Source organism: Pleurodeles waltl, chromosome 11 (genome assembly GCF_031143425.1).
Source record: "Pleurodeles waltl isolate 20211129_DDA chromosome 11, aPleWal1.hap1.20221129, whole genome shotgun sequence".
NCBI lineage: Eukaryota > Metazoa > Chordata > Amphibia > Caudata > Salamandridae > Pleurodeles > Pleurodeles waltl.
Genome location: NC_090450.1, coordinates 414,525,705 through 414,551,178, shown reverse-complemented (window position 1 = coordinate 414,551,178; position 25,474 = coordinate 414,525,705). Strand labels below are relative to the sequence as shown.

Sequence of the window (25,474 nt, the reverse complement as noted above, 5' to 3'; positions counted from 1 at the left end):
GCTCACAAAAAATCTTCCAGATCCAGTATGACTCCTGGGGAGAAATCATTGGTGAGGGAACTGCAGCTAAATATAGTCTCTACCACATAAGGCATTAAAGAACGTAAGTAACTTGTCCATTTTAATGAGCTCCTAGGTTTACAAGACTTTGTAAATCTGGGAATGTCCCAAAATCTCTGGGTGGATGCATGGGAACACCCATGCTCCACCCATGGAACGAGTCTCGAGTTGAAATGTAATGTAACACGGTGCAAGCAGCTGTTTTGTGTTACATTTCTTTACAAAGCCACGTAAGGCCATGCAAATCATGCCTGTGTGGCTTTGTAAATATTATTGAAGCCTTTGTCACGAAAGGACAGCACAAAGGCTTCATAGTGTTTGGCCCAAGGTGTATTTTTGCTTTCAGGTTTGTTTCATTTCTAAATGCTAGAGTAATTACCAAGGATGATTTTCTCTTTTAGATGCCATTTACCTTGCATTTAGTTTCTGAAAATGAACCCATTCAGTAATGGCACCCACAGTAACGGTTTGCATGTGACCCTTTCACGCTGGCTTCATATGTACATGTTAATGATGGCATCTGGTTCTGATTGCAACTTTGTACGAGACCAGTTTGACTCGATTCTCCTGTAAGAATTGCATCAGTTTGCACTTGAACTGTGCACATTACTTGGGTTTATGGCACTTTTAGTTTCTCCTGCATGAGTGTTGTGTGGTTCCTATTCAGGTAATAAAACTGTGTGTTTTAGGGAGGCAGCACCACTGAGTATGGGTGACTGAGTCAGTCCCACACCACCTTGGAAGCTGTCAGCTTAGCTCGCAGTGCCTCCTCCAACCCAAAAAGGAGAAGGTGATTTGTGGCATCCTTAACCTGACACTCTGGCTCCTCAGAGAAGTTTGGTGAACAGATCAAACCCCTTTCTCTCAGTTACTCAGAGACTCACTAATACCAAGGCAGAATAAGAGAGGCAAGATGGATTTCAATGCATTTATTGAAGCAATTGCATCCTATTATAAAAAGCATGAGCTGCAATTATTAGGCAGATGAAACATAACACAGTGATCATTGTTACTATCAGTGTGGAGAAGATAAACAACCCCACCATCCTAGTAAGATACTAAAAGCCTAAAGATTTCTACCTACACCCTATGTCTAAAATCTGAGAGCATTGTGGTGGTAACCCTTCTGCCTATCCTGATGTAATGGAGGGACCCTGACCCCATATCTGAAGAGGCTGGCAGGGGTCTGCCTGTTGTCTGGATGGCAATCCTCTCAGATAGCTGAAGAATCAGCACCAGGATCAGCAAAGCTGCAAATGAAATGATGAGCACCCCAGGATGGCCATGACTTGAAAGCCTTCTGCCCCCTTCAGGCCTATGTGGTGTTTATATAATAAATCCTGCAGTGTTCTAACAACAGGCCTGATGTACTAATGTGTCTAGGAATTCGGGACTGACTCCTGAGCTCCTGCAGCAGCAATACAAGTTAGAATATCATGTACCGAACATTACAACCTTGAGCAGGGCACAAAGTGTAATCACAAAGGGCTGATAAAATGTGCAACTATGTCTTCTCAGAATGAAGCAGCTGATTAAAATATAAAAACAACAAGCTAAAGGCTGGCTGTGCAAAATAAATATGAACTGAATAAAAACGTGTGTACGTGTAAAAGGCACAGGCTACAGGCCTAATACTAAAATAAGGGTGTCCAACCCAGGCACTAAGGAGAACCCACAGCACCCTCCCCCTGCCGGTACAGTAGTGTAGGGTCCAGGACCTAAAACTAATAAAAAAATTATGAAACTACTAACTTAAATGCAAGCATAATATAAAATGTATACATTAAAGAGATAAAATATCCATGTTGACAAGCAGCCAAGGCCAAAGCATAAGGCCGAATTAAAACAAATCAATTCATAATAAAAAGGGTGACAATTAAAAACCATTAGAATCCCACATGAGGTCATCAAACATATCAGTGTAAATGGAATCCTGGATAGACCCCACTTCAGCAGATGATAAAATCGCCAAAGCCTTGTTCAAAAGGTGGAAGGAGCACATGTGATCCGTTGCCTCAGTCATAGTTACAACCCAGGGGGCAACATTCCGTGCTGTGCCAGATGTTGGAGCACCGGGAGTCACTAGATCCACAAAGGGTGGGTCATAGAAGGCATCACGTAGCAACCACAATTCCAGGGGACAACTTCGGTAATGAACCCTCATCAAGAACATCATCAGATTAACGTCCACAGAAAGTACATGTTGCAAAGCAAGACACACTTCTAGAGCATATTTGAAAGGGCATCATAAGCAACAGAAGACAGGCTGCACACAGCAGTAAACCGGTCAAAATGACAATGACAGTTCTTCTCAAGTTCCTCTAATAGTGCTGCTCCAAAGGACTGCATCATGCGTTCACAACACAGTTGGACTGGTGGGAGCTCCAACACTCCTCTTAGTTGGGATGGGGCAGCCATTGTGATGTAAAAATAGCAACTTCAAGATACCTCCAATAAATGCCAATACAATCAGGAAACCTCCACAACCACTTGAAAAAAATGAGTGAATGGCTGAAGTTATAACTCCATGCACAATCTGGAAGGTGCTGACAAATCTAAATCCTACAGCCTTAAAAAAGTGTGCAATCCCTGCTGTGATATATGCATTAATAATGTGACTGACCAGTTGACCAAAGGGTCTTGGAAAGTTTGTATTTAAAAGGGAATGTATCTCTGCAGTCGACCTTGCACGGGTAGATGTGAGTGCCACATATTTTTGACACAAAAGTGCTTTTAGTCTGCTCAGCTTTTCAAAATTGATATTATAAGTAGCAATGTGATGCCACAAATTTGCTTCTCTTATCTCATGTGTGGGAGGGAAAAGGTCACTATTTGAGAGACAGAAATTACATATGCAACACCTGCTCTCATCCCACAACAGCCTTGATCACTCAGCATCAAGTAACTTCAAACCAAAAGTAACTGAAACACTGTGCAAATCAAAGGGAATACCCTTCAAGAAGCAAGCTAAATTCTCTACTGACGCATTGCATGAGCCATGCAATGCCACCCGTTTGCAAATCATAGAATGGCTTGCATAAGTTTCACATTCACTTCCACTGAGAAAAACCTCCTTGTCGCCGTTCAAGAAATTAAAATCAAAGGGCAACTCCTACACCTCATGGACGTAGCTATCGCCTAACTGCTCAAACCTGCCAATAGGAAAGTGTTTAAAAAATGAAGTGAATTGAAATGTCAGTATTGACAGGGAGATCACTCCATGCATTAACCACACTGATGTTGTTGTTTCGGCTACAGTAAAAGCAACTTTTCTAATTTCTCAATATTAAGCATGATGTATCTAGCTTGCTTTTTCGCCCTTATCTGTTGTTTACATGTGAGGTTAAATGCACCAAATAACTCCTTAATGTGCTTCCAAGGCACGCAACCAGATTTAAGAACCTGTAAAGTCCAACTCAACTGCATAATAGACCTAAGCTGGCTTTGTCCATGGCGTAAAATGGCATATCGTTTTGTATGATGTCAATAGCAGAGGACACAATGTTGTTTAATGTGTATATACGAGTGGACAGTGTGTTCAAACCATTGTTACCAAAAGCTATAGCTATCTCTAAATTTTCCTTATCTATTTGCCTTAAACGTGTAGCAGCTTCCATTTGTGAAAGCTTCCAAATGTCATTATATATTGCATATAAGAATATTTTAGAGTGTTTTTTTCTGGGGCCTAACAAGACATCTTGTAAGTCAATGTCTTCAGAAAGGAGAGAACGGCATTTTCTTTCTGCTGTTAGTGTGGAGGACTGCAACTATTGTTGACATAATTTACCTACGCTGTATGTGGTGACGATACCTGAGTTCTGTATGATAATGTAACGAGCATCCAGTCTGCTCACTCTAAAATGCCATGTAAAGTTGATAAAAGGTCCATGACAACCATTTGCATCCACCGGCCACAATAACCACCCATTAGGACCTTAAAGTGATGAATTAAAGGTGCCGTCTGAACCCAACCATTGAGCTATTCTTATGAAACATTCACAACATTTTGCCATTTTTCAAATTTAGCTATCAATGGAATACTGGGCACATTATTTTTTTTTACTTTTGCTAAACCAAGGCATGTTGTTTGCTGGACAGTATCATTCAGAAAAAAACATTTGATACGGAATTAAACATGCTGTATGTGCTAATCTTTTGTTCCCTAAACACTTTTTAAGTCAGTCAACTTTTTCCAATATTCATAGCCTTTTATGGCCAACTGGGAGACAAAGGAATCTGTACATATTAATTTAGCGTCAATTAGCAGTATTTTCCTTGCCTTCAAATCTGGTAATTTGAAATAATAGGTCACAGCATTTGTAACATCAAGCCCAGAAAAATAATTCAAATTCTCTACATATGTTTTGTAACTCCCCTCTGATGGAGTCGGACAATGTTCCCTTTGTGCGTAGTTAAAAATTACTCTTGGATTACTAGCTCAATGTAAATAATGGTGTCCGTACTGATGGTAACAGAACATTTTCCTACATTTGCCATGTTCATATATACCTCTTCACTTTCAAATACAGTATTCCAGCTCAGAAAGCATAGAATAACTGTTTTACATCCCAGTCATCAGACTCAACCCCAGGTATAATGATGTCATTCATAGAGATTTTGATGACAAATTGAATCTGAATCATTTCAGTAGGATTAAATATATCAAAAGGTACTTTATCCCAAACAATCCCATCAGAAACTGAAACAGCAGAAATGTACACAAGGGACAAGTGTGAGGACAAGTAAGGCTTTAAAACCTCATCCACCAGTTCAACAGCAGAACGCAGGAAGATAGTGAGGAGGTATCAGCAAAAAGAATACAATAAAAAATGCAATCCATAAAAGAAAGGAAAGTAGTGTCAATATGATCCACAGATAGTACCATGGGCGGATCAAATGATTATGTTTAAGGCAGTTAAAAACCTTATGTATACCATGCACTGGTGCAGTAGCTGATGCTGATGAATCTGAAGAAAAGTAATGAATGTCAGCAGAATACCCAGAAGCCGTCTGTGCAAAAGCTCAAGCCGGTGCTGGTGGAAGAGAACTGGTAGATGTATCCAAAGGTGGTTCATCATAAACGATTCCATCTGTTTGGGTTGCACTGGAAAATCGTAGATTACTTTTTTGGACATTTCTTGTTCATATAGCAGTGACAGGAAGCAACAAGGGTTCATTCTCCGCCCTCCCCATCCTCTGGGAAATAATTTCAGAATTGGTTAATGCTTGAAGAGGTATACCCTGTATAGTAGTAAAATGGACAAGGGAAATACCTAGGAATCCTCTTGGTCTAATGTGTAGGATCAGCCACATGCTGTAATTTGACGTGATCAATGGAGGCAAAACGGTTGTCTTAGCAACCAGGCAGCAGCGGTAGGATGACAGTTCTGGTACCATGTATTCCAAAAACTGTCACTGGTGCCTGGTAGGATGGGCCAAACTCCTTCTTTACAGGTATCTTTTCTCGAACTAGATCCCCAACTTTTGTATTCCAGCCTGTAGGTTTGTTAGCCCCAAGTGGTGGCATGTGCTGATGAATGTTCATCGCAAAACTGCTGTAATTTGTCCAAGACAGTGACACGTTCATTTATGTCAAAAGGTGTTTCTGCCGCCACCGCGCTAGGACCATCAAGATCTGGGACGTACATAGGGATGACGAACAGGACTTTGTACGGTGTACAACATCCTGAAGACCTTCTAGGCAGAGTAATGCTCTCTGGACTCCATACAAGTGATGGATCCAACTACAACCTGAACGTAATATACTAGCTGTTAAGGAATGCTTTAAGTCCTGGTTTTTATTTTACACTACCAAATTTCCCTCGGGACGGTTGGGTGAAGAGAATACCATTGTTCCCATGGCGTCCCTGTATGCCCTGGAGGCAAAGCAGGGCCCTGGTTTGAGTGGAATACTGCAACTGCATATGTCCTGATGAAGACTTGCAAATCTTTAATAACAGTTGAACGTCAGTCAATCATTGTAGCCACACCCATAGGAATCTGGAGCAGGAATCCACAGCAAGTAGAATGTATTTGTATGCACTATCTGAGTTTAAGGACCCGCAATGGTTGAAGCATACACTCCTTGGGCTTGTTGGAAATTAAGACATGTGTCTGTTGTGGGCGTTTGATAGTGGAACCTTTAATTTGTTGGCAGATGTCACAGCTAAGGATAACTGCTTGATCTGCTTGAAAAGGTCATGCCACCAATAGCGTTTCTATAGAAGGGTGATAGTAGCCACCAGACCAGCATGGACAGGGCCACACCCTCATGAGCTGCTTTAATAAGATCTAGTCTACGATCTTGGTTGAGTATCACACAATCACCCAGCCCAGATATTGCTGAAAAGGCAATATTTTGGGCAGTTAAATGGTAGGAATATTTGGCAGGGTACGCTTTTGGTAAAACATGCAATCAGCGAGGCATCTACGGTAGCCAAGATGTCATCATCCACCCTCGTATGAGAATGAGTTATCACAGCAACAGATGCAGTAGTGCAGATTTGGCAGCTTCACCCACCAATGAGTTTCCTACATCGTATATTCCAACAAATTGGTGGCCCAGTGTATGTATTACATGAGCCTGTGGCAGTTTGTCTTTGAGACCTGCAACCCTCCCCAACAAGAACTTGTGTTTTTGGGTGTTTCCTTTTGAATCGCTGAACCCGTTAAGTCGCCAGTAGTGCAAGTTTTCATTGAAGGACTGGACACAATAATATAAATTGCACACAATAAGTGTTGGCTTATAAGTGTTGTAGTTATCCTACACTGGCTCCCCGTCAACAAAAGGATAACCTTCAAGCTCCTCACCCACGCACACAAGGCGCTCCACAACACCGGCCCAGCCTACCTCAACAGAAAACTCAGCTTCTACACCCTGTCCCGCCAACTCCGCTCAGCCGACCTCCCCCTCGCCACCGTCCCCCACATCCAAAGAGCGGCTACCAGAGGCAGATCCTTCTCCCACATCGCCGCCAAGACCTGGAACAACCTTCCCCTGCCACTACGACAGACCAATGACCTGCTGACTTTCAGAAAGCCGCCACTGGACCTGGCTACTTGAGCTGTAGCAGCACCCCCCCCCCCCACCTCAGCGCCTTGAGACCCTCGCAGGTGGTAGCGCGCTTTACAAATACACTGATTGATTGATTGATTGATTGTTAATTATGTATCCGTATGTTCTAGCGCTAAAAGCAGAGCTTTAAGCTCTGAAAGTTGTGCTGTGCAATCCCCTAGCAACTGCGTGTAGCTCTGTTGAGGGTGGAATTTGCCATCCCTCATAACTCTACAGAGCATTGATGTTTGGTACGTACAGCTGGTTGAGCTAAACCATCAGTGTAAATGATGATTCTGTAATGGTCATGAGGCATGACATTAGTGGGCATGAGGTATTCAAGTTCATACTGGAGAAATTATTGGGTCTGTAGTTTTGGTTCTAAAACATAATAAACATCAGTGGCAGTCAAGGAGGTAGCCCATTGTATCCAACATATATGTAGTGCTTTAGTGTTAGGAACGCTGGCATTGGTAACAGCCTCAAGGTCTGGGATTGGGGTCACGACAGTGATGCGTTCACCCTGGGCTAGTGGTCTTTCTTTGATGACCGCCATCTGAACTGCAGTCACTATTGTTTTCTGTTAGTGCAAATCGCATTACTGCCTTTCAGTATAAGTGTGATATGTACGCTATAGATACTGCTGGATCTGGCCATTTTTGCAGTGTTATGCCCAAACTTTTTTCTGCCTTCCTCCTGCTTTTTCTGTCCTGTTTTGTTGGCTTTAGGACTCCGGGCACTTTACCACTGCTACCCCGTGCTAAGGTGCATATGCTATCGGTCTAAATTGTATTGGTGATTGGTTTCTCCATGATTGACATATTTAATTTAATATTAAGTCCCTGGTATAGTGCACCAGGTGTGCCCAGGTCCTGTAAATCAAATGCTACTAGTGGGCCTGCAGCACTGATTGTGCCACCCACATGACTATCCCTGCAGACATGTCTCAAGCCTGCCATTGCAGTGCCTGTGTGTCCAGTTTTAAACTGCCATTTCGATCTGGCAAGTGCCAGGCTCAAACCTTCCCTTTTATTAAATGCAAGTCACTCCTAAGGTAGGATCAATGGAGCCCCATGGGCAGGGTGCAGTGTATTTAAAATTTAGGACATGTACTGGTGTGTATTACATGTCCTGAAAGTGAAATACTGCTGAATTAGGTTTTTACCATTGCAAGGCCTATCTCTCCCATAAAGTACCACAGGGTTGCCTCGAAATATCTTTCAAGTGTAATGTCCCATTGGGAGCAGATAGAGATATGGAGGACATGGAGTTTGGGGTCTCAGAACTCACAATTTTACAATGCATTTTTTGCCGAAGTGGGTTTTTAAATTGTATTTTTGAAAATTACACTTTTAGGCAGTGGGCATTTTCTTGCTCAACAATTCTGTGTCTTTGCCTGACTGCTGAATACACATCTGGGTCAGGATGACAGTTGGGCTGTTTGTGAATTCACCCTAGACCGTCACACAAAGGGAGCTGAGGTGTGCCCTGCGTATCCTGATGGGTCTTCCTGAGCTAGAGTGGTGGGAAGAGCTGACACTTGCCCCTGAATAGGGCAGTGCCTGTCCTTACACAAAGCAGTCCCCAATCCCATAGAGTGTGTCTGGGGCCAAGGCAGGAAAGGCATGGTCTTGTGCTCTACAAATACTTTTCTTTGAAGGTTGTCTACTTCAAAGGCAGAAACGGGTATAAGTACTGGACCTCTTACCCCACAAAGGTAGAATCCTCCTGGACTGAGGACATTCTGCCAGGAAGAAGAGCTGGATGTTGTAGGAGGGACTGTCACTCTGCCTGTTGCTTTGCTGTGCTGGCCTGCTGCTTGCTGCTTCTGTACTGGGAGTGAAAGGGCTGGACCTTGTTTTCTACATCCTGCTTCCGAAGGTTCTACAAGGGATTTGCACTGAGCTTGCCTCCGGTTAAGAAGTCACAGGGACATTAAAGACTTCACATGCCAGCGCCTGGACTCTCTTGGTGAGAGTCCTGACTTTCCATGTGGTGCCAAATCTGGTTCGTGGGCCCTTGGGAGTGGGTTCTGGTGTACCAAGGAAGATACAAGTACATCGACCTCCAGAACGACTTCAGAACTGGTGCCGCTGACTGACCCTGCACCGCTGCCTGCACCAGAGCTATGGTCCCTGCTGAGTGCAATGACAGCAACCGACGCCACAGGTCAGACGCCGCTGCAGCACCTCTGAAGTCCCGGAACAGCCTGAGTCCAGAGCACTGTCTCACTGACGTCCATGGCACCTGGCTCCACCGCAGCACCTGTGACCCTGTGGTAAGATCGCAATACTGCGAATTTGACACCTTGCATTTTGACCTGCTGGATTCATCGACCCCGCTTTGTTGTAAGGAACCACTGCATCACCGCCAATGCCGCATCACCTCCCCTGTGAAAACCAATACCTCACCTTCCCTGTCTAGCAGTAAGGAACCAACGTCTCACTTCCCTGGTGGCAGTAAAGAACCTAATCCGCACTGGCTCCAGCGACACCTCACCTCCCTGACTCTGTGCATTGTTTTTGTTTCCTCATCATTTTCCAAGGTACTGTACCCAGGGTCTATGCAACTTCGTGACCGGCCCGCAGTCCCTCACGAGTGGAGTCGGACTGTTGGAAACGACTCTGGCAAGATGTTGTAATAGCCCCAGTTGGAGCTATTGTGTTTCTAAGCACCATACTACATTTAGGCCCTCATTATAACATTGGCGGTATATGCCGCCCACCGCCATGGTGATGGCCGCCAAAATACAGTCGCCGTGGCTACCAGCCGTCCACCATAATATGACCGTAGCCGGAATTCTGACAAAAGGCTGGTGGAATTCTGGCTACGGTCATGGCGGCGGATGGCGGTAAGGTGGCGCTGCTGCCAGCAGCAGCATCACAGCAGAAGAATGCTGCCAACGTATCATGAAACATGATACGGTCTGGCAGTGTTCCACTGGCGGACGCGGCTGCTGGTAGCAGCGCCACGTCCCGTCTCCTGCCAGAGGACCCCCTGCAAGCAGGTAAATCGGGTGCTCTGACAGGAGAGGGGGGTGGAGGGTGTAGTGTGTGTGTGTTTGTGTCTGTGTGCATGCATGCGGGTGTGGGGCGTGTGTGATGCATGTGCGCATGCATGTATGTGAGTGTGCATGTATGTTGTGACATGTGAATGTGTGTGTGCTAATATGTATGTTAGTGAGTTGCTGTGTGTGTGTATGAATGTATGCATGCGTGGGTGAATGTGGGTATGGGTGTGTGTATGCATGTGTATCTCTGTGTGTGTATGTGTGTTTATGTTGGGGGGAACGGAAGGGGGAGGGTGAGGGTGGGGTAGGGCTCTGGGGGGGATACCCCTATCAGTGCCAGGGAAGGAATTGCCTGCCACTTGTAGTGCCTACCGCCATGGTTTTTGTGGTGGTACAAAAACCACGGAAACCATGGCAGTACGCGGGGACATTTTACTGTTGGCGGTCTAGTGGCGGCCACCGATCTGGAGACTGTAGTGTCCAGACCGGCAGTCATTACCGCCCTGGCGGTCGGTGTGTTACATTGGCAGATTGGCTTTTGCCAATCCGCCAATGTCATAATATGGCAGTATGTACCGCCAGCCTGTTGGCGGTACTACCGCCACTATTGCACCGTCCGCCAGGGTTGTAATGAGGGCCTTAATCTTTAGAAATTCATATCTTTGCTTGTGTATGTTGGATTTTTGTCATTATGGTCTTGTTTTACTCAGATAAATATTGGCTATTTCCTCAAATGGTGTGGAGTACTTTTCAGGTGTTTTCACTGTGTTACTGTGTATCTGTACAAATTCTTTACACATTGCCTCTGAGATAAGCAGGGATTATTTTAGCTGTGTGGCTCACTTACCCTGACTAGAGTGAGGGTCCCTACTTGGACAGGGTGCAAACTACTGCCAACTAGAGACCCCATTTCTAACAGGTACTGTGTCACCTTCATTGAATGTGACATATGTAAATCTGATTGCGCCTGGAATAATCTAGATTACCAAATTTATTTTGTTTACACATGCGTGTGGGTGTTTTGCTTCAAGCATGTCAGTCTATAATGACCTAAGTATTGTCTGTGTTGTGGTGCCCAATGTTTACTTGAGAAATCTGGACAGATTAAGTCATAAAGTGGTTTTATGCATTGTGCATAATCTGAAATGTAGATTCTGCCAAAATTAAAGAAACATAGGAAAGACTGCAGTTTCCTGATGTCATTAGGTAGTTGTAATTGAGCACACTTCCCTAGGAACTGTGGTGCCAGACATTTACCTTTGTTTAAAAGTTCATATCCTAGGAACAAGCCACTATGAAAGACAATTATAGTTTTAATAAAATTGAATTTATAGCCATAGTCTGCAAATCCCAAAACAATGCGATCTACCCTGGCTAAATGTGTATTGTGTTTGTCATCCATCAGATAAATGTTGCCTACATAGAACAACACCTCTGGATCTTTGTCATGCAATATTGATGTCACATGGGCTTAAAACACTCCTGGGATGTTATTATACACTGGGAGAGTCAGCACAAATGGTGCTGAGAGCCTAACGTAAAGAATGCGCTTAAATCCCTGCTTTCAGGCGTGAGATTTTGGCAGAAAAACCAGTTGAAAATACCCAGGATTGTTTTGTATTTTGTGCGCACTATATTGTTCATAAGTGCTGTGCTATATCAAGTTTGAATGGCAAATGTGCATGTGTGACTGTTTAAATGTCTGTAATTTAAGACTATTCTGTATGAATGGTCCAATTTAGAAGTGGGAAACAGGGGATTATTTATTGGTGATACACAGTGTTCAAATACTCCCTAGTACTCAAGTTGTAAGAGAATTTCCCTCACTGTGGCCTTGGCCTCATGCTTTATTGAATACAGAGGTTGTATTTGTGGAGTGGACCGTATTGGTATGCATGATAGTGAGAGTCCCTGTTCCAACCCACATGGTTGCGGTACAGTGCCGAAGCCTGTGCCAGAGCCCAGTCTGCGGCATGGATCAGGAACAAGGACTGAGAAAAAAAGGCAAAATGACCTCTTCCCCTTGTGGGAGTGTTCAGACAAACTCTGGTGGCCAATCTTTTTCTGCCATTAGGATGTCATAACTTAGCGTTAATCTTTCCCTGAAGATCATTTTAATTGTGTGCCTAATGTCCCCCTCAATTTGTATTTTCAATTTGTATACCCTCATGTTTGGGGAGACGCGCCTATCTGGGTTTATGACTTCAAGATAGTTGTTAGTTTCTGTCACCTCTAAAAGCTCTTGAAGATTCTGGTGATCTAGAATGACCCCTGCCACGCTGTCCAGCAGAGTCACTGCTCATGTCCTGTTCTTCAGTAATGTTCTCAATATGTGTGGCATACTCAGCCGAAGGTGCTGCAACCTCATTCTTTTTAAATTGAGGTTGGTGTTGTAGAAGTTTTTCTTCCTTTGTTATTGTGACATCTGAGGAGAATTGAAACTCTTTTTTCAGTTTCACATAGTCGTTTTAGTGCTCTGACCACCCATCTCTCTCAGTCCATTTGTTGGATGAGTCCTGCAAGGTACGAGAAGGGAGGGTATCAGTATACTGACATCTTTCAGGAGGTTTCAAATTGTCACGATTTCTAAGATTGTATTGTTTTTCTGAGGTCTCCGAATGTGAAGATTTTCCTCTTAGTTTTATTTTACCTTTATTGTTTTTTTGTTAATCCCAGCGTTTTTTTAGACCCCTCCTGTACCTGCTTAATATTATCCTTACCGGAATTACCTTGAAGCTGTGGCTTACTTGGTCTGACCCTCCATCCACCCCAGACTATCCCGACCTACACTAGTCTAGTATAAGTTTCAGAAATAATCTAGCTCAAAGTTCCTTTTCTACTTGAGAAACTTGTTGGAGTGTTTGGCGTACTGCCAACACTTCTACTTCCCCTTTAATATCACTTAAAATAATTGAGGAGACTGTGGCAAAATTGCCCATTAGTTTCCACCCCATAATCAGGACAGGGGGAACCCAGTGTTAATTTTGAAACTGATTCAACACATCTGGTAAATTTGCCAATGTCAGTGTACCATGTGTCATAGTCTAAATTGCAGCAAAGGCTGCGCCCCAAGTATTGTGAGAATTCTGTGATTATCCTGGGGTCCCATTTGGGGAACAACTGCTTTCAGCTGATTTGATTTTTTTTGCAATCCAAAACGGAATTTCTTCATGTTTGGTGGGAGCATTAACTGTAATTGCATTGATGGTTACCGAGTTTATCCCAGGTGTAGCCAGTTGTGGAGCAGCTGGAGCAGCCCTCGCTGCGGCGGTATTTAGAGTCCACATTATAAATTGTATTAAGCGTCTATATAAGTTTACTAAATTATTATACAATGGGTGCAGACCTGCTGCCTGTAAATTTTGTATGTTTGGAAATGGTGTATATGTAGCCACTTCTGGCCAAATAGGTCCATCATTACTTAGGGGACCTAATTTAATGTATTGAATTACATGTGAAAGGGCGCCATGAAACCAATTTTGGTGTTCTTGATTTGTGAGTGGCATTTCTAAATGTTGGTATGCTGTGTACTGTGTAGGTAAGTTTGCTATAGTATATGAAAAGTGTTTGAATTTGCATCTACTGCAGGAAGGGCAACCCATGAGTAGAAAATGTCTGCTCTATATGCATTGTGTGCCTCTACAATGAACGTAACATCACCCCCTTTAGCAAGTCCATTAGCGAGTAAATGTTGTGTGAGAGGTTGTCTCATATTTACTGGAATTACCATGGGCTGTGCCATATTTAAAACAGTAAAAGTCAGAGATAGAAACACCAAATAGGGTATCCTTTTAAGGCTAAAACTTGAACAACCGGCAGACTAAGAAGGGTACTAACTATTTAGCTGAGGAGGATTCTTCCCTGAAACCACAGATGTTGTTTTATAAAGGTGATTAGGGTACCTTTGGCATGTGACAAATCCCTTAACTTTGTACCTGACCAACGTTGGTAGCGCCATGTTATGCGGTTCTTATTCTGCTAATAGGACTGTGCGGCATATTTATGAGCCCCTAGCGATATGCCCTTCACCATATTTACAAGGAGGCGTTAAGCCACTTTTTGTGGCTTAACACCACCTTGTAAATACGGCCCCTTCACATTCAGCACTTTGGGTGGAAGGGGGGTGAAATGGGTGTTGCTCTGGCTGTGCCACAGCAACACCCATTGCATTTTGATGCTGCCCCAGATTTACGTGTTTTTGTAAACTTGAGGCAGCACCAAAATCTAACGCCACCCCAGGAGTGGCTTTAGCGAGGCGCTACAAGGAGGAACACTTATATTTCTCCTCGTTTTTCGCTTTTTCTATGTGTGCTGCATTCTGCAGCACGCATAGAAAGAGCAAAATGCCAGAAATGATTGTTAATGTGCGGGAAGGTGTCCCTTCCTGCACATAAACAATCATTTCAAAGTGACGCTTTGGCACTTCTGTATGTGATGCAAAATGCGCATCCCTGCATTTCTAAAGTGGCACGGCGCTGCCAATTTTGGCGCTGCACCACGCTGTGCCACTTTTCTGTAAATCTTGTCCTGCGTATTTTAGGGTGGCAGCACCACCAAGTGTGGCTAACTGAGTTGGTCCCACACCACCATGGAAACTGTCGGTCTGAGTCTTGGTTAGCCAGCAGTGCCTCACCCATCCCTAGGAAGGAGAAGGTGATTTGTGCCAACCTAAACCTGACACTCTGACTCCTCAGGGAAGTTGTGGTGAACAGATCATACCCTTTTCGCTCAGTTAGGCAAGAGACTCACACAAGTCAGGGCGGAATAAGAGATGCAAGATGGATTTCAATGCATTTATTGAAGCAGTTGCATCCTATTATAAAGAGCATTGGCTGTGAAAATTAGGCAGATGAAACATAATACAGTGATCATCGTTATAATCAGTATGAAATGGATAAATATCCCCACCATCTTTGTATTATCCTAAAAGTCTAAAGATTCCTATCTGCATCCTATGTGTAAAATCTGAGAGCATAGCGGTGGCAACCATTCTGCCTACCCTGATCTTTGGAACGTACCCTGACCCCATACCTTAAGACGTTGGCAAGGGTCTGCCTGTTGTCTGGATGGCGATCCTCTCAGGTAGCTGAAGACTCAGCATCAGGATCAGCAAAGATGTCAATGGAATGATGTCCGTCCCAGGATGGCGATGACTGGAATGTCCTCTGCCCTTTTTAGGCCTATGTGGTGTTTATATAATAAATCCTGCAGTGTTCTAAGAACAGGCCTGTCGTACTCATGTGTCTAGGAATTGGAGACTGACTCCTGAGCTCCTGGAGAGGCACTACGAGTTAGAATATCATGTACGATTCTGACCATGACAGAATTGAGGATGGAACAAAGTGTGATGTGTTCAAAAGGCTGATAAAATGTGCAGTGCAAACAACTATGTATTCTCATAAAGAAGCAGCCGATTAAAATATAAAACAACGAGCTAAAGGTTGGCAGTGCTAAAAAAATGGAACTGAATAAAAACATGTCTAGGTGCAAACGGAACAGGCTACGGGCCTAATGCTAAAATAAGGGTGTCCTAACCAGCCACTAAGAGAACCCACAACATTAGTAAATACACACATTTGGATGATGGTTCTATGTGCTGTTTGCACCTTTTCATGCCCAGTTTCTTGAATTAGTTGCCATATCAACTAAGCTGCGTCAAATAAGAATCATGCTACTGTCAGTTGTTCGAGGTTTAACATGCATGGTCTTTTTGCAGTCGGCAAGGATTGTAATCCTCACTTTACTAGTATATGAACATTGAGTTCTTTAAGAGAAATTCTCTGGATATTGCTATGGGCCCTTACGTACACGAATTATGGAGTGTGTAGTTTTGTATTGTGCCTTTATACAATTCAGTTTTTACAATTCAGTTATTACAACCGTGTGATGAATAGATGTCTTGTTTACTTTGCAGAGATATCCCTCTGAGGAAGGCCCATACTGGTCCAAAATGCATTGGGTCATTGGCAGGGGTCATTGACATGGGTGGACAATGAGAAGGTTCATTGAAAAGGTCACTGATATATATGGTTATGATTTGAGTTTAAAGAAATAAAGCAACAATGCTATGTTATGAATCCTACAGATAAAGTATGATATTCATTGAAAATGAATTATGAGGTTGCAATTAATTACCTGAAAAACTGTTTGTACAATGGATTCATTTGTTTTCGGAGGAAACCTGTAAACTCCAAATAGGGCAATCATATGAAGGCTTGCCCACCATGGGACTATTCCCACAACTGAGAATAGCAGTGTTACGACAATTTCTATGTGTACAGGGACGAAGTGCACACCGTGGATTGAACGCCAAAAATGGGTTAAATACTGGTTACACTGATTTACATTGTAGTGCAGTGCAGGAACGGTCCACATCTTTTTTTGGTAGACCGAAAAGACCTTAAAGTATAGTAAGGCGTACAAGGAATGGAAAAATCAAGAAGCAGAATATATTTTCTTGAAGGACCGAGAGAAAGGATCAATTGAGAGAACTGAATTCATGGCAGATAGTTTCAGAGGAAAACAGAAACCAACAACAATGAAATCACTTGAAAAATGTCCCGATTAGAAAGAGGGCACAATGGGAAAAAGATGGAAGATGTCTCCAAAGAGTATGAATAGAGGGTGGAAAACACTAGAGGACAAAGGGCTTTGGTGAGAGGGCAGCTATGAAAAGACCACAGTTGTTGGCAATAAAGCTAGTCAGAGAATGCTGCCCACCACTTGAGTAGTTTTAAAGGTACAAGGGGAAATCGTGACTGAGCTGGAATGGGAGAGTACAGATTTGAAAAAAAACAATATCATAGGAAGGTGAAATGCTACCTGCGATTAACACCCTTGAGGATTTTCGTATTGGGAGAGGTAATAAGTCTGACCCTAAGGTTCTTTGGTGCATGCAAACAAATTTCGTACATGCCTTATTTTACATCACACATTCATGCCATACTTTAGCAGGATGATGAGCTTACCTGACTGCCACACATTGGGAGTAAAATTGCTACTGGAAAGATTTGAGATTAAAAAAAAATCCCAATTATTATACCAACCCATATTTATGGAATTTTGAGGGAGAAGTGGTTAGGGGATCTGTGAAAGTAGATGAGAGAGTTGAGAAGGGCACTCATTATGCCAACAGTAATCATCTGTGCAAAAATTAAGCTGCTGATGTAACGGAGGCCCCACCAACCCTGTGCCATTTGGGCTGCTAGATATAATTATTTCCCGTCGCACAGGTGTAGACATTTTCCCTTACTTGCTTCTGCTGACACGGTCAAAAATGTATTACACTAGGTTTGGTGGTAGCAAAACTACGATTATCTACAACATAGATAGACCCCATGCTCAACAACAAAAGGAATGTGGCTGAAGCCAGTGGACATATATCTAACTATATGAAAGCCAATAGATGAGGCCAGAGCTGGTCCCTAAAAACTCTGAAAGTTATGGTGGCATTGGAAGGAACACATTAACATTAAAAGTACAGAATGGAATGCAAATGATCTCGGACATTAAGCAAGTTAATAAATAGGAAGATAACAGACTTTAGTGAGATGACCATCAGTTATCTACTGTGTGGTAAATGCTTCACAGATCAATGATAGGGTAGGTTACACCAAATGTTAAGTAATTGATAAGAATGATTCATTATGTTTGTAAAAAATAAATAGAAAATATTGAGTTATAAGTTTTAAACTTCGGCTGTACCATATGACTGTGACTTGCTCACTTTGTTGGTGTGTTAACATATTTTGTAAGAAATAATGTACGTGTGGGAGGAGGAGCCGAGACAATCAGTGACGTGGCTTTAAATTAAGGGTGTGCATTTATTTGCCTCATAACTTTCAAAATTGTTTCTAGGTTGAGCATAGCGGCGCGCAAGCGCTGCTTTTCGTACGTATTGGTACGTATCTGGGCTTTTAACCAGGCCAATCGCACGCCCATCACTATCACTTGTTCATGGATTTGCCTTTCAAAAATCCTTTGTTTTCGTTGGTAAATGCTTTATGTTTGTCCCTCCTTGGGGCAGTTTTGCTACCACCTTGGCCTTCGACCCTGTTACATGGATAATTGCACTTTTGCCGATAACTTTGACCGCAAGCGAACTTCTTTTTCTTTTTGTGTCTCTCTTTGGCGTGCATGATCATGACGGCGGTAGCGCTTTGAAGCAGCTCGCTTATATCAACTGTTTTACTTTTTATTTTGAGTTTGTGTGGCAATAACAGTCCAGTTAGGAATTTACAATGCTAACAGCTCTAGCTCATGCAAATGCGAGACCCATTGCATTGCAAATGCTTGTTTTTCATCTGTGGACCTTGAAAAGCGTGAAACTAGTGAAATTAAAAAAAAAGATGGGCAGCCTCAGTGGCTATTTGTGGCAGCTGGAAAGCGTTTGTAATTTCAGAAGTGTTGAGCGGTGAACTGCCATTTAGGGGTGGAAGACTATCTGGTTGGGATATATCCTGTGTGGGCCTGTGGTAGAGACATTTTACTTTAGCTCTTGTGTAAACAAATTTGCACAAGGACCATAATTTTACCCCTGAGCTCATAATGAGTGAATAAATCTAAAACAATGTGTAACTATGCTGGGCTTGTTATTGTCTTAGCCTATTTGAAACTTGGACTGCAACTGTATCATCCAGGGAGCACCTCACTTCCTCTGATTGAAAAGCTGCCTTTTTCACACATAAACAAGGGAATTTATGCCTGCGGGCTGGCTTTTCGATTACGTTCCCTCTATATTAGATTATCATAAGTGGTGAAAAACACCGACCATCTATCTGCCAGCGGCGGCTCTTCCTAAAGGGTGTAGGAGCGTAATGACTTTCCAGTGCGGAATGCACATGTTGGATTGGCCGGCTGTCTTTCGACAGCCAGCCCGACATGCTCACTTCAGACCACACCATCCCAACTGCCAGGGGATTGCAGGCACAGGCCCTTAGCCTCAAAGGAGAGCTGGGTCAGCCTGCTCAAACCAATCCTGGTGCTTCTCTAATGTTGAAAACAGCACTAGAGCAGTTCCAGGAATGGTTAGGTTTGCGTTCCCCCTTGTGACCTCATTTAAGCCCACGCCACAACTGACTGTCCGTGATGAAGCAGAGAGGAGACGTGAGGAACCGTCAGTGTAGATACTTACTTTATGTTGTGTGTTATTTTATACATGCATACACTCAAATACTGCCCTTTATCAGGATGCTGAGATTTGACACACCATCTCGGGGCCTATTGTTGTGCGGGTTTAAGGGCGGGGCCTTGGTGCTGCGTGCGAGGGATATCAAGGCAGGCTTTCCGTTACTGTTACAGGCTTCCTCAAAGACCGACGCCTGGCGGGTCCGAGCTGTGCAGCACTGATTGCTCTACAGCGTTCTCAGTTCCCATTCAGCGTGCTCTGTGTGAGTGATATAGCGCGATGTATATGGTAATCGGAAATGGGCATCGCCCACTGGTGCTGCCAACGACATCATCCTATAGAGCAGGTTAAAACAAAATGCGAACGTGTAAAGCAGAGATGCAGAGCACCGCAGTTTGCTGAGGCTCTAATTGTACTTGTTAGCACATATTGCAGATCTGTACTATTTTTGCATCAATGTTTTACCTACAAACTTACCCCGACCACTAGGCACTTTATCATTAGGCCCGTGTCTACATCTGACTAACTCAGATTTTAAAAAGCGCTCCCAATCTTGGAATAGTATTCGAAATAAAAGCAAGAGGTGGGCGCAAATGTAAATGCGCAGTTAATGCCACCTGCAGCAACTGCAGCCGCATGCAGATAGCCAGGGCTCCTGAAACATGCTTTGTTTCACCGTGGCAGATATAAGACATTTGTAACTACAAATATCAAATGCATCCTTTATACCCACAGCTTTACTATTGTAACCATCAATTATTTTATACAAACGCTAATCCTGCCTTTATTTACAAAGAAATAGATGTACGCGGGATTATATTTCTATTCAGGAGCGGCTAGTGACTTTTGAAAGTGGTAGTTACACTTATTTGATGGGGGTAGAGGGCTATTATTAAGTTTTTTCCGTTAGCCGTCCGTGAGCCCCGAGACCTGCTGCTCTTGATTCGCCCCGCCACTTTCAAATGTCACCAGCCGCTCCTGCATCTGCTTAAGAAGAGCACTTAAAAAACTCTCATTTGAGTTAATTTCTACTCCACATTACTGATGCTTTCTTGCCACATTGGAGTTTTAGTGCTTTCATAGTATCTGCAATTGCCTGATTAATTCAATGGACCACAATTAACTTTCTTATAAAAAAAATGTAATCACATTGCCAATGAAGCTAAGCGTGGCAGATTAAGGGTAATGATAAAGGTCTTACTACAAAACTCTTGAATATTAATGTCAGTATTACTATTGCCCCGCCTAACATAATTCAAACCTGTGAATTCCAGGTTATATACAGTTCACTGCACCGAGAGAGAGAACTTAGGGGCTTTATAAAATGTAGGCCGAACACACCTTTGCTTTATACTTTGCAGCTTATGCATTCAAGTCTAAGTTATCACTCCAAGTTAATTTTCTCCTTACTGTGCCACCTAAGGGAAACAATCATGTATTAGGCCAGTGGTGCCGACTTCCTTGGTCCCAGAGAACCCTTTATGTCGGAGATCAAGGAGGGTTTGTTACACCCTATACATCCCAGGGCATTAATGTGGACTTGTTCTTTGAGCTCTGGGAGAGTCTGTTTTTTTTCAGTAGAAAGAAGCAAATACGGAACAAAGATGGTCAACATTTTCTTGAGACATTTCATCCTATAGAACAAAGCAGTCAAAGCCAGATTCTTTTAGTTTAGAGGGTGTGTGTGTGCCATAGACTCTGGGGGGTTTAGGACAGCTGTTTTGTGTGACTGCAAGGCACGCTATGTCTCTAATCTCCTGCAACAGCCTTAGCCTTTTCTTCTTCACCACTAATCCACAAGTGCAAGCAAGGGCTGTTAGAAAGGGTTAGAAACAACGGACTATTCGGACACAATGTGCCTGGCCTCCATGAGACTGATTCACAGGGCGCATCTCCTTTCCTGAGTCAAATAGCAACCTCATTTATGAAACCATTCTTTCGTTCAATTTGAATGATCTCCAAACACAAACATGTGCCGAACATATTGATGAAGACTTGCTAGACCTTTGTGGTATGCCCCGCATCCCATCCTCATTCTACCTATATGTAGGCCTTCAAGAACTACAGGCACATCCTTCTCTAACAAATCTGTCTCTGCAGTGTCTTCCTTCCTCTGCATCACTTTCCAGGTGACCATGACCTGTTCTAAGTTACCTTTCACCTCAGACTGGTGAGTGTTGGATAGAGTCAGACATAGAGCCTGAGTTTTCTTCTAATCCCTCATCTAGAATCATTCAATCACCTTCTACTACTCCAATGTTGGCAAATCAAATGGTCACAAACTGAAATTAAGAAATAAATGGAGAGCAGATGATCAAGGGGGAAGACTGGAAAAAACATTCACAAAATGTGTACCAAACGCATGAAACATGATTTGAAGAAATGTGGAGATGTTAAACTCTTTTAGAGCATCATAGTGAATAGAAAGAGAAATGTAGCAAAGTAAATTCTGTTCTCGGAAGTCCCCTTTGCTGCCTGGGGATCCTAATGTGTATTCCGTAAAGATATGATGTGCAATACTATGTGCTTAGGTCCTTTTCTTTCCTCTCCTAATGCAGGAGATCCTCGTCACCCACCCATTCACCAAGATTTCCAGTTGGAACAGCGGCAACACATACTTTCACATGACGATGGGCAATCTAGTTCGGGGCAACAGGCTTCTCTGTGAGACATCACTGGTGAGAACAACACTCCGCCTGCTGTACACCATAACACACGTAGAAATTCAAGAAAACTCTAACAACAAGGACTTACCCAATAACAAAACAGGCTGAGCAAAAGCATCTAGTTTCATTGATACAGATGTATTAGAAAAGAACAATACAAGTGGTTATCTAAGGTTTAAGCAAATACATTCACACAAGAAATTAAGGTTACAAGAGCAACTGTCTTGCTCTTAAATGGAGTCAGAATGTTGTCCTCGTACAGACTCACTCTCCGATTTAACAGTCACTACCCTTTGTGTAGAAAGATTAACATAGACTAACACTTTAGTGGAATAATTATTTTACATATAGTGAAATAATTCGTTTACATACTAATATTTATGCCTAAATTCAGAATAGCAACCAACTCACTTCACAAACCTCAGGCAACTTGAGAGCTGCCCCTCTTACAGTATTACGTTTCTGTGAGGAGAAAGAATTCACTCAAAAATTGATTTACAAATCAGGAGGTGGAGAATGCTAAGACTGAATTTACAAGTGTAAAGTTAATGTTAATAACGTTCCACCTGTTTGTAGAGATAGATCTCCACCTCCGGGGTAAAGATCTTGCTAAAGGAAAATATAGGAACATGTAGTAAAGTTTATTACTAGTGTGTTTTTAAATAAAAATAATTTAATGTAAAATAAATGTAAACAAAAATATTAAAGAAAAAGATACGTGGCACCTTTGCACATAAAAGAGTAAACATATGCAGCAAAGGAGAAAAATCCGGAGGTATGTTGTGTTTTTAGCTGTTTTGTGCCAACGGGGGAGTTTTATATTTTTACTCCGTTTAAAACTCCTTAGGCAGATGGCAGGTTTAAAAGTGATATAGATTAGCTTTTCAAGTGGAAACATAGGCCGTCATTCACTAAAGTTTTGCTTGGGCACTCGCCCAACTCAAAATGACGCAAAAGATAGCGTAAGTTTGCTTACCATCTTTAAAGGCCCACTTGAGTAGTACTAAAGTGAGTGGCGTCACAGGAGCAGCTAACCATCTTTATGAGATTATGTTCATAATATGAGGTTTGACCAAGGACACACTGCAATGGTATGGGGTATGTTTTTACAGAACATTCTCTGTCCAGCCGTAAATCTGACACACAGGCACGTAAGAGCTTCAGTTCTCAGAAAAGTAATCAGCTAAGACAATTCATGGGATATCATCTGTTTTTTGTTTTATTTCAGGGCTATAAGATGGATGACCTGATAACTTCTTATGTTGGTCTGCTCTTTGATGCTGTGAGGAAGCAGAGGAACTCGGAGCTGCTCGCCTGATAATGTGATTCTCTACTAGTGGCACCAGCATTGTCCCTTCTGCGAGAGCCTTCTCTTTAAGCCCACATTTATTCCAGTATTGTCAATGCCAACCTTGGGTGTCTAGCTGCACTACAGGATGTAACTGGGAAGAATTTCACAACTGTGGTGACCAAAGAGGACTGTTGTACTTAAAATTCATTTGTCGCTACAAAGCAATGTTGTGTTCAATCTGTCAACAGAGTGACGTGACCCAGGCAGCACCCAATGAGTTGATATCTATCACAGGACACAATCTCTGGTACAATCCGGATAGCTGTTGATGATTTAAAAATAGAAGTGCCAGCTGAAGAGGCTTTCGCAATTTCAATGAATACGTCATCAAATTAAAAAAAGGTGTGGAAGAGGCCTCCATCACTTGGAAAAACAGACGATTGATTATGAGGCAAGTGAATATCGCACTACCATTTATGGCAGTTCGTCATGGAATCTCTCTCAATTGTCAGAGATGGATTTAAGAACACGTATTAATCAGTTATTAAAAAATCAGAAGGGAAAACTCTTCTAAAATGATAACATTTAAGACAAGGCAAGGTACGCCGTCCATTGAATCGTAATTAAACATGCACACTGTCAAGGAAAATCATGAATGCATAGGGCAGCTTTCTCCACAGCATCTGAGGAGACCGAGCTAAGGAAAGTGAGTTTTCTAAGAGTGACTGCAGGCGTTTTTTTGTCTTTGCAACTGTAACGGACATACTCTGCCTCAACCTTCCCTGAAGATTGCCAATTAAAGAACATTTTTTCACAAGTGCCTCGTGATTCAGAGCAATCAAATTACTTGAACTAGTGAAAATAATTCTGCTTCCATAATTGTGGTGGCACATTTTATTTTGAGTGTTTCGCAAGCAATAATTGACAACAAATCTTCTTATGTACACACATTTTCAATAAATAAATATGCACAAATTATTCTGACTAAACATGTTTTCCGTCAAGCTATCCAGTCTTTGAACGAAGTTGTCAGGACTTCCATCTCAACAGAGAAGTGTCCACCAGCAAAATTCTATATTTAAATCTTAAACTTTATGCATTACATCATAGAACAAACTGCACATGACCTCTTAAAAAGTCTCTTTTGATGGATACGTCTAATCGCAGATCCCCCACTTTAGAACATCCCCCAGGCATTAGCCTGGGGCTGGAGATTTCTCATAGCAGTGCTCCTGTGAGCGGCTAGGTGGTGTCATGCAGCTCTGCGCTCACTCCATACCACCCTGGAAGTGTCAGAGCAGAGCTGCATGTAAGCACCACCCCTGTGCACTGATGTCATCCTTTCTTTCTACAACTTCTAATCAGGGTCCGAACCTCCGCTTCTGACTTGTTCAGGTTTCTGACAACTCCCGACTTTTTCACTGTGTGCTAGGGACTGATGTCCCCTTTGAAAACATTAGGATTCAAGCCGTGTTATAACTGCAGAAAGCAAATATCAGTCATGGACCCGCACAAGGTGTGCCTTTGGTGCCTGGACTCAGCACACACAATTGTGTGCTAAGTGCGCCCTCATATATTCCAGATCAAAGGGTGACGTTGTACGTTGCCGAACACAAAACACAGCCTTTGCGTAGATTGTGCTCTAATTTGCAGCCGTGTTTTTTTCCCCAAGGGCGCTCCTGTGACTTCTCCACTTTCCACTTGAAGTTTTTGGTATGCAAAAGACCAAGGCCCATATTTATACTTTTTTTGCACCTCATGTGCATCATTTTTTGATGCAAAAGCGGCGCAAACTTACAACATATAATTGTGTTCTGTAAGTTTTCGCTGCTTTTGCATTGAAAAGTGACGCGAATGCGGCGCAAAAAAAGTATAAATATGGGCCCGAGTTGTTAGTGAAAATTTTTATTTTATTGTAAACACTGTAAAATGAGACAGAACCCAAAGGGGACCAAGGCCCCATTAGCAGAGAACAGTGATACATATTGAATCAAACGATATAAGAAAAAAATAGACACTGAGATGTTACCGATCGTGTTTTTGAGACATAATACACAAATTAAAAAAGATCGAAGATGAAAATTAGAAGGATGGGCAGAGTGCCGTACCCTGGGACATTTGGGGAGGACATTGGAGGGGAGGAAGAGCAGGCTATCAGAGTGGTGAAGGTAAGGGTACGAGGTCGTCTGACCACTCAGTGGTAAGAATGTTACGTCTTGCTATGGTGAGTCCTGGAATCGGGTCAACTGTGACGTCTGTATACATG

General features: G+C 42.7%; 1 protein-coding gene across 2 annotated transcripts in view; it reads left to right on the top strand.

Annotated features, from left to right (window-relative positions):
* Window positions 1-24,197, top strand: part of MYO7B (myosin VIIB) — a 1,466,311-nt gene extending 1,442,114 nt beyond the window's left edge. For both annotated transcript variants that reach the window (XM_069213753.1, XM_069213751.1), the window contains 2 exons: window positions 21,810-21,929; window positions 23,146-24,197. In XM_069213753.1, coding sequence (XP_069069854.1) covers window positions 21,810-21,929; window positions 23,146-23,235 — 210 coding nt within the window. In that variant the 3' untranslated portion in view covers window positions 23,236-24,197. The remainder of the gene's footprint in view (window positions 1-21,809; window positions 21,930-23,145) is intronic.
* Window positions 24,198-25,474: the final 1,277 nt, after the last annotated feature.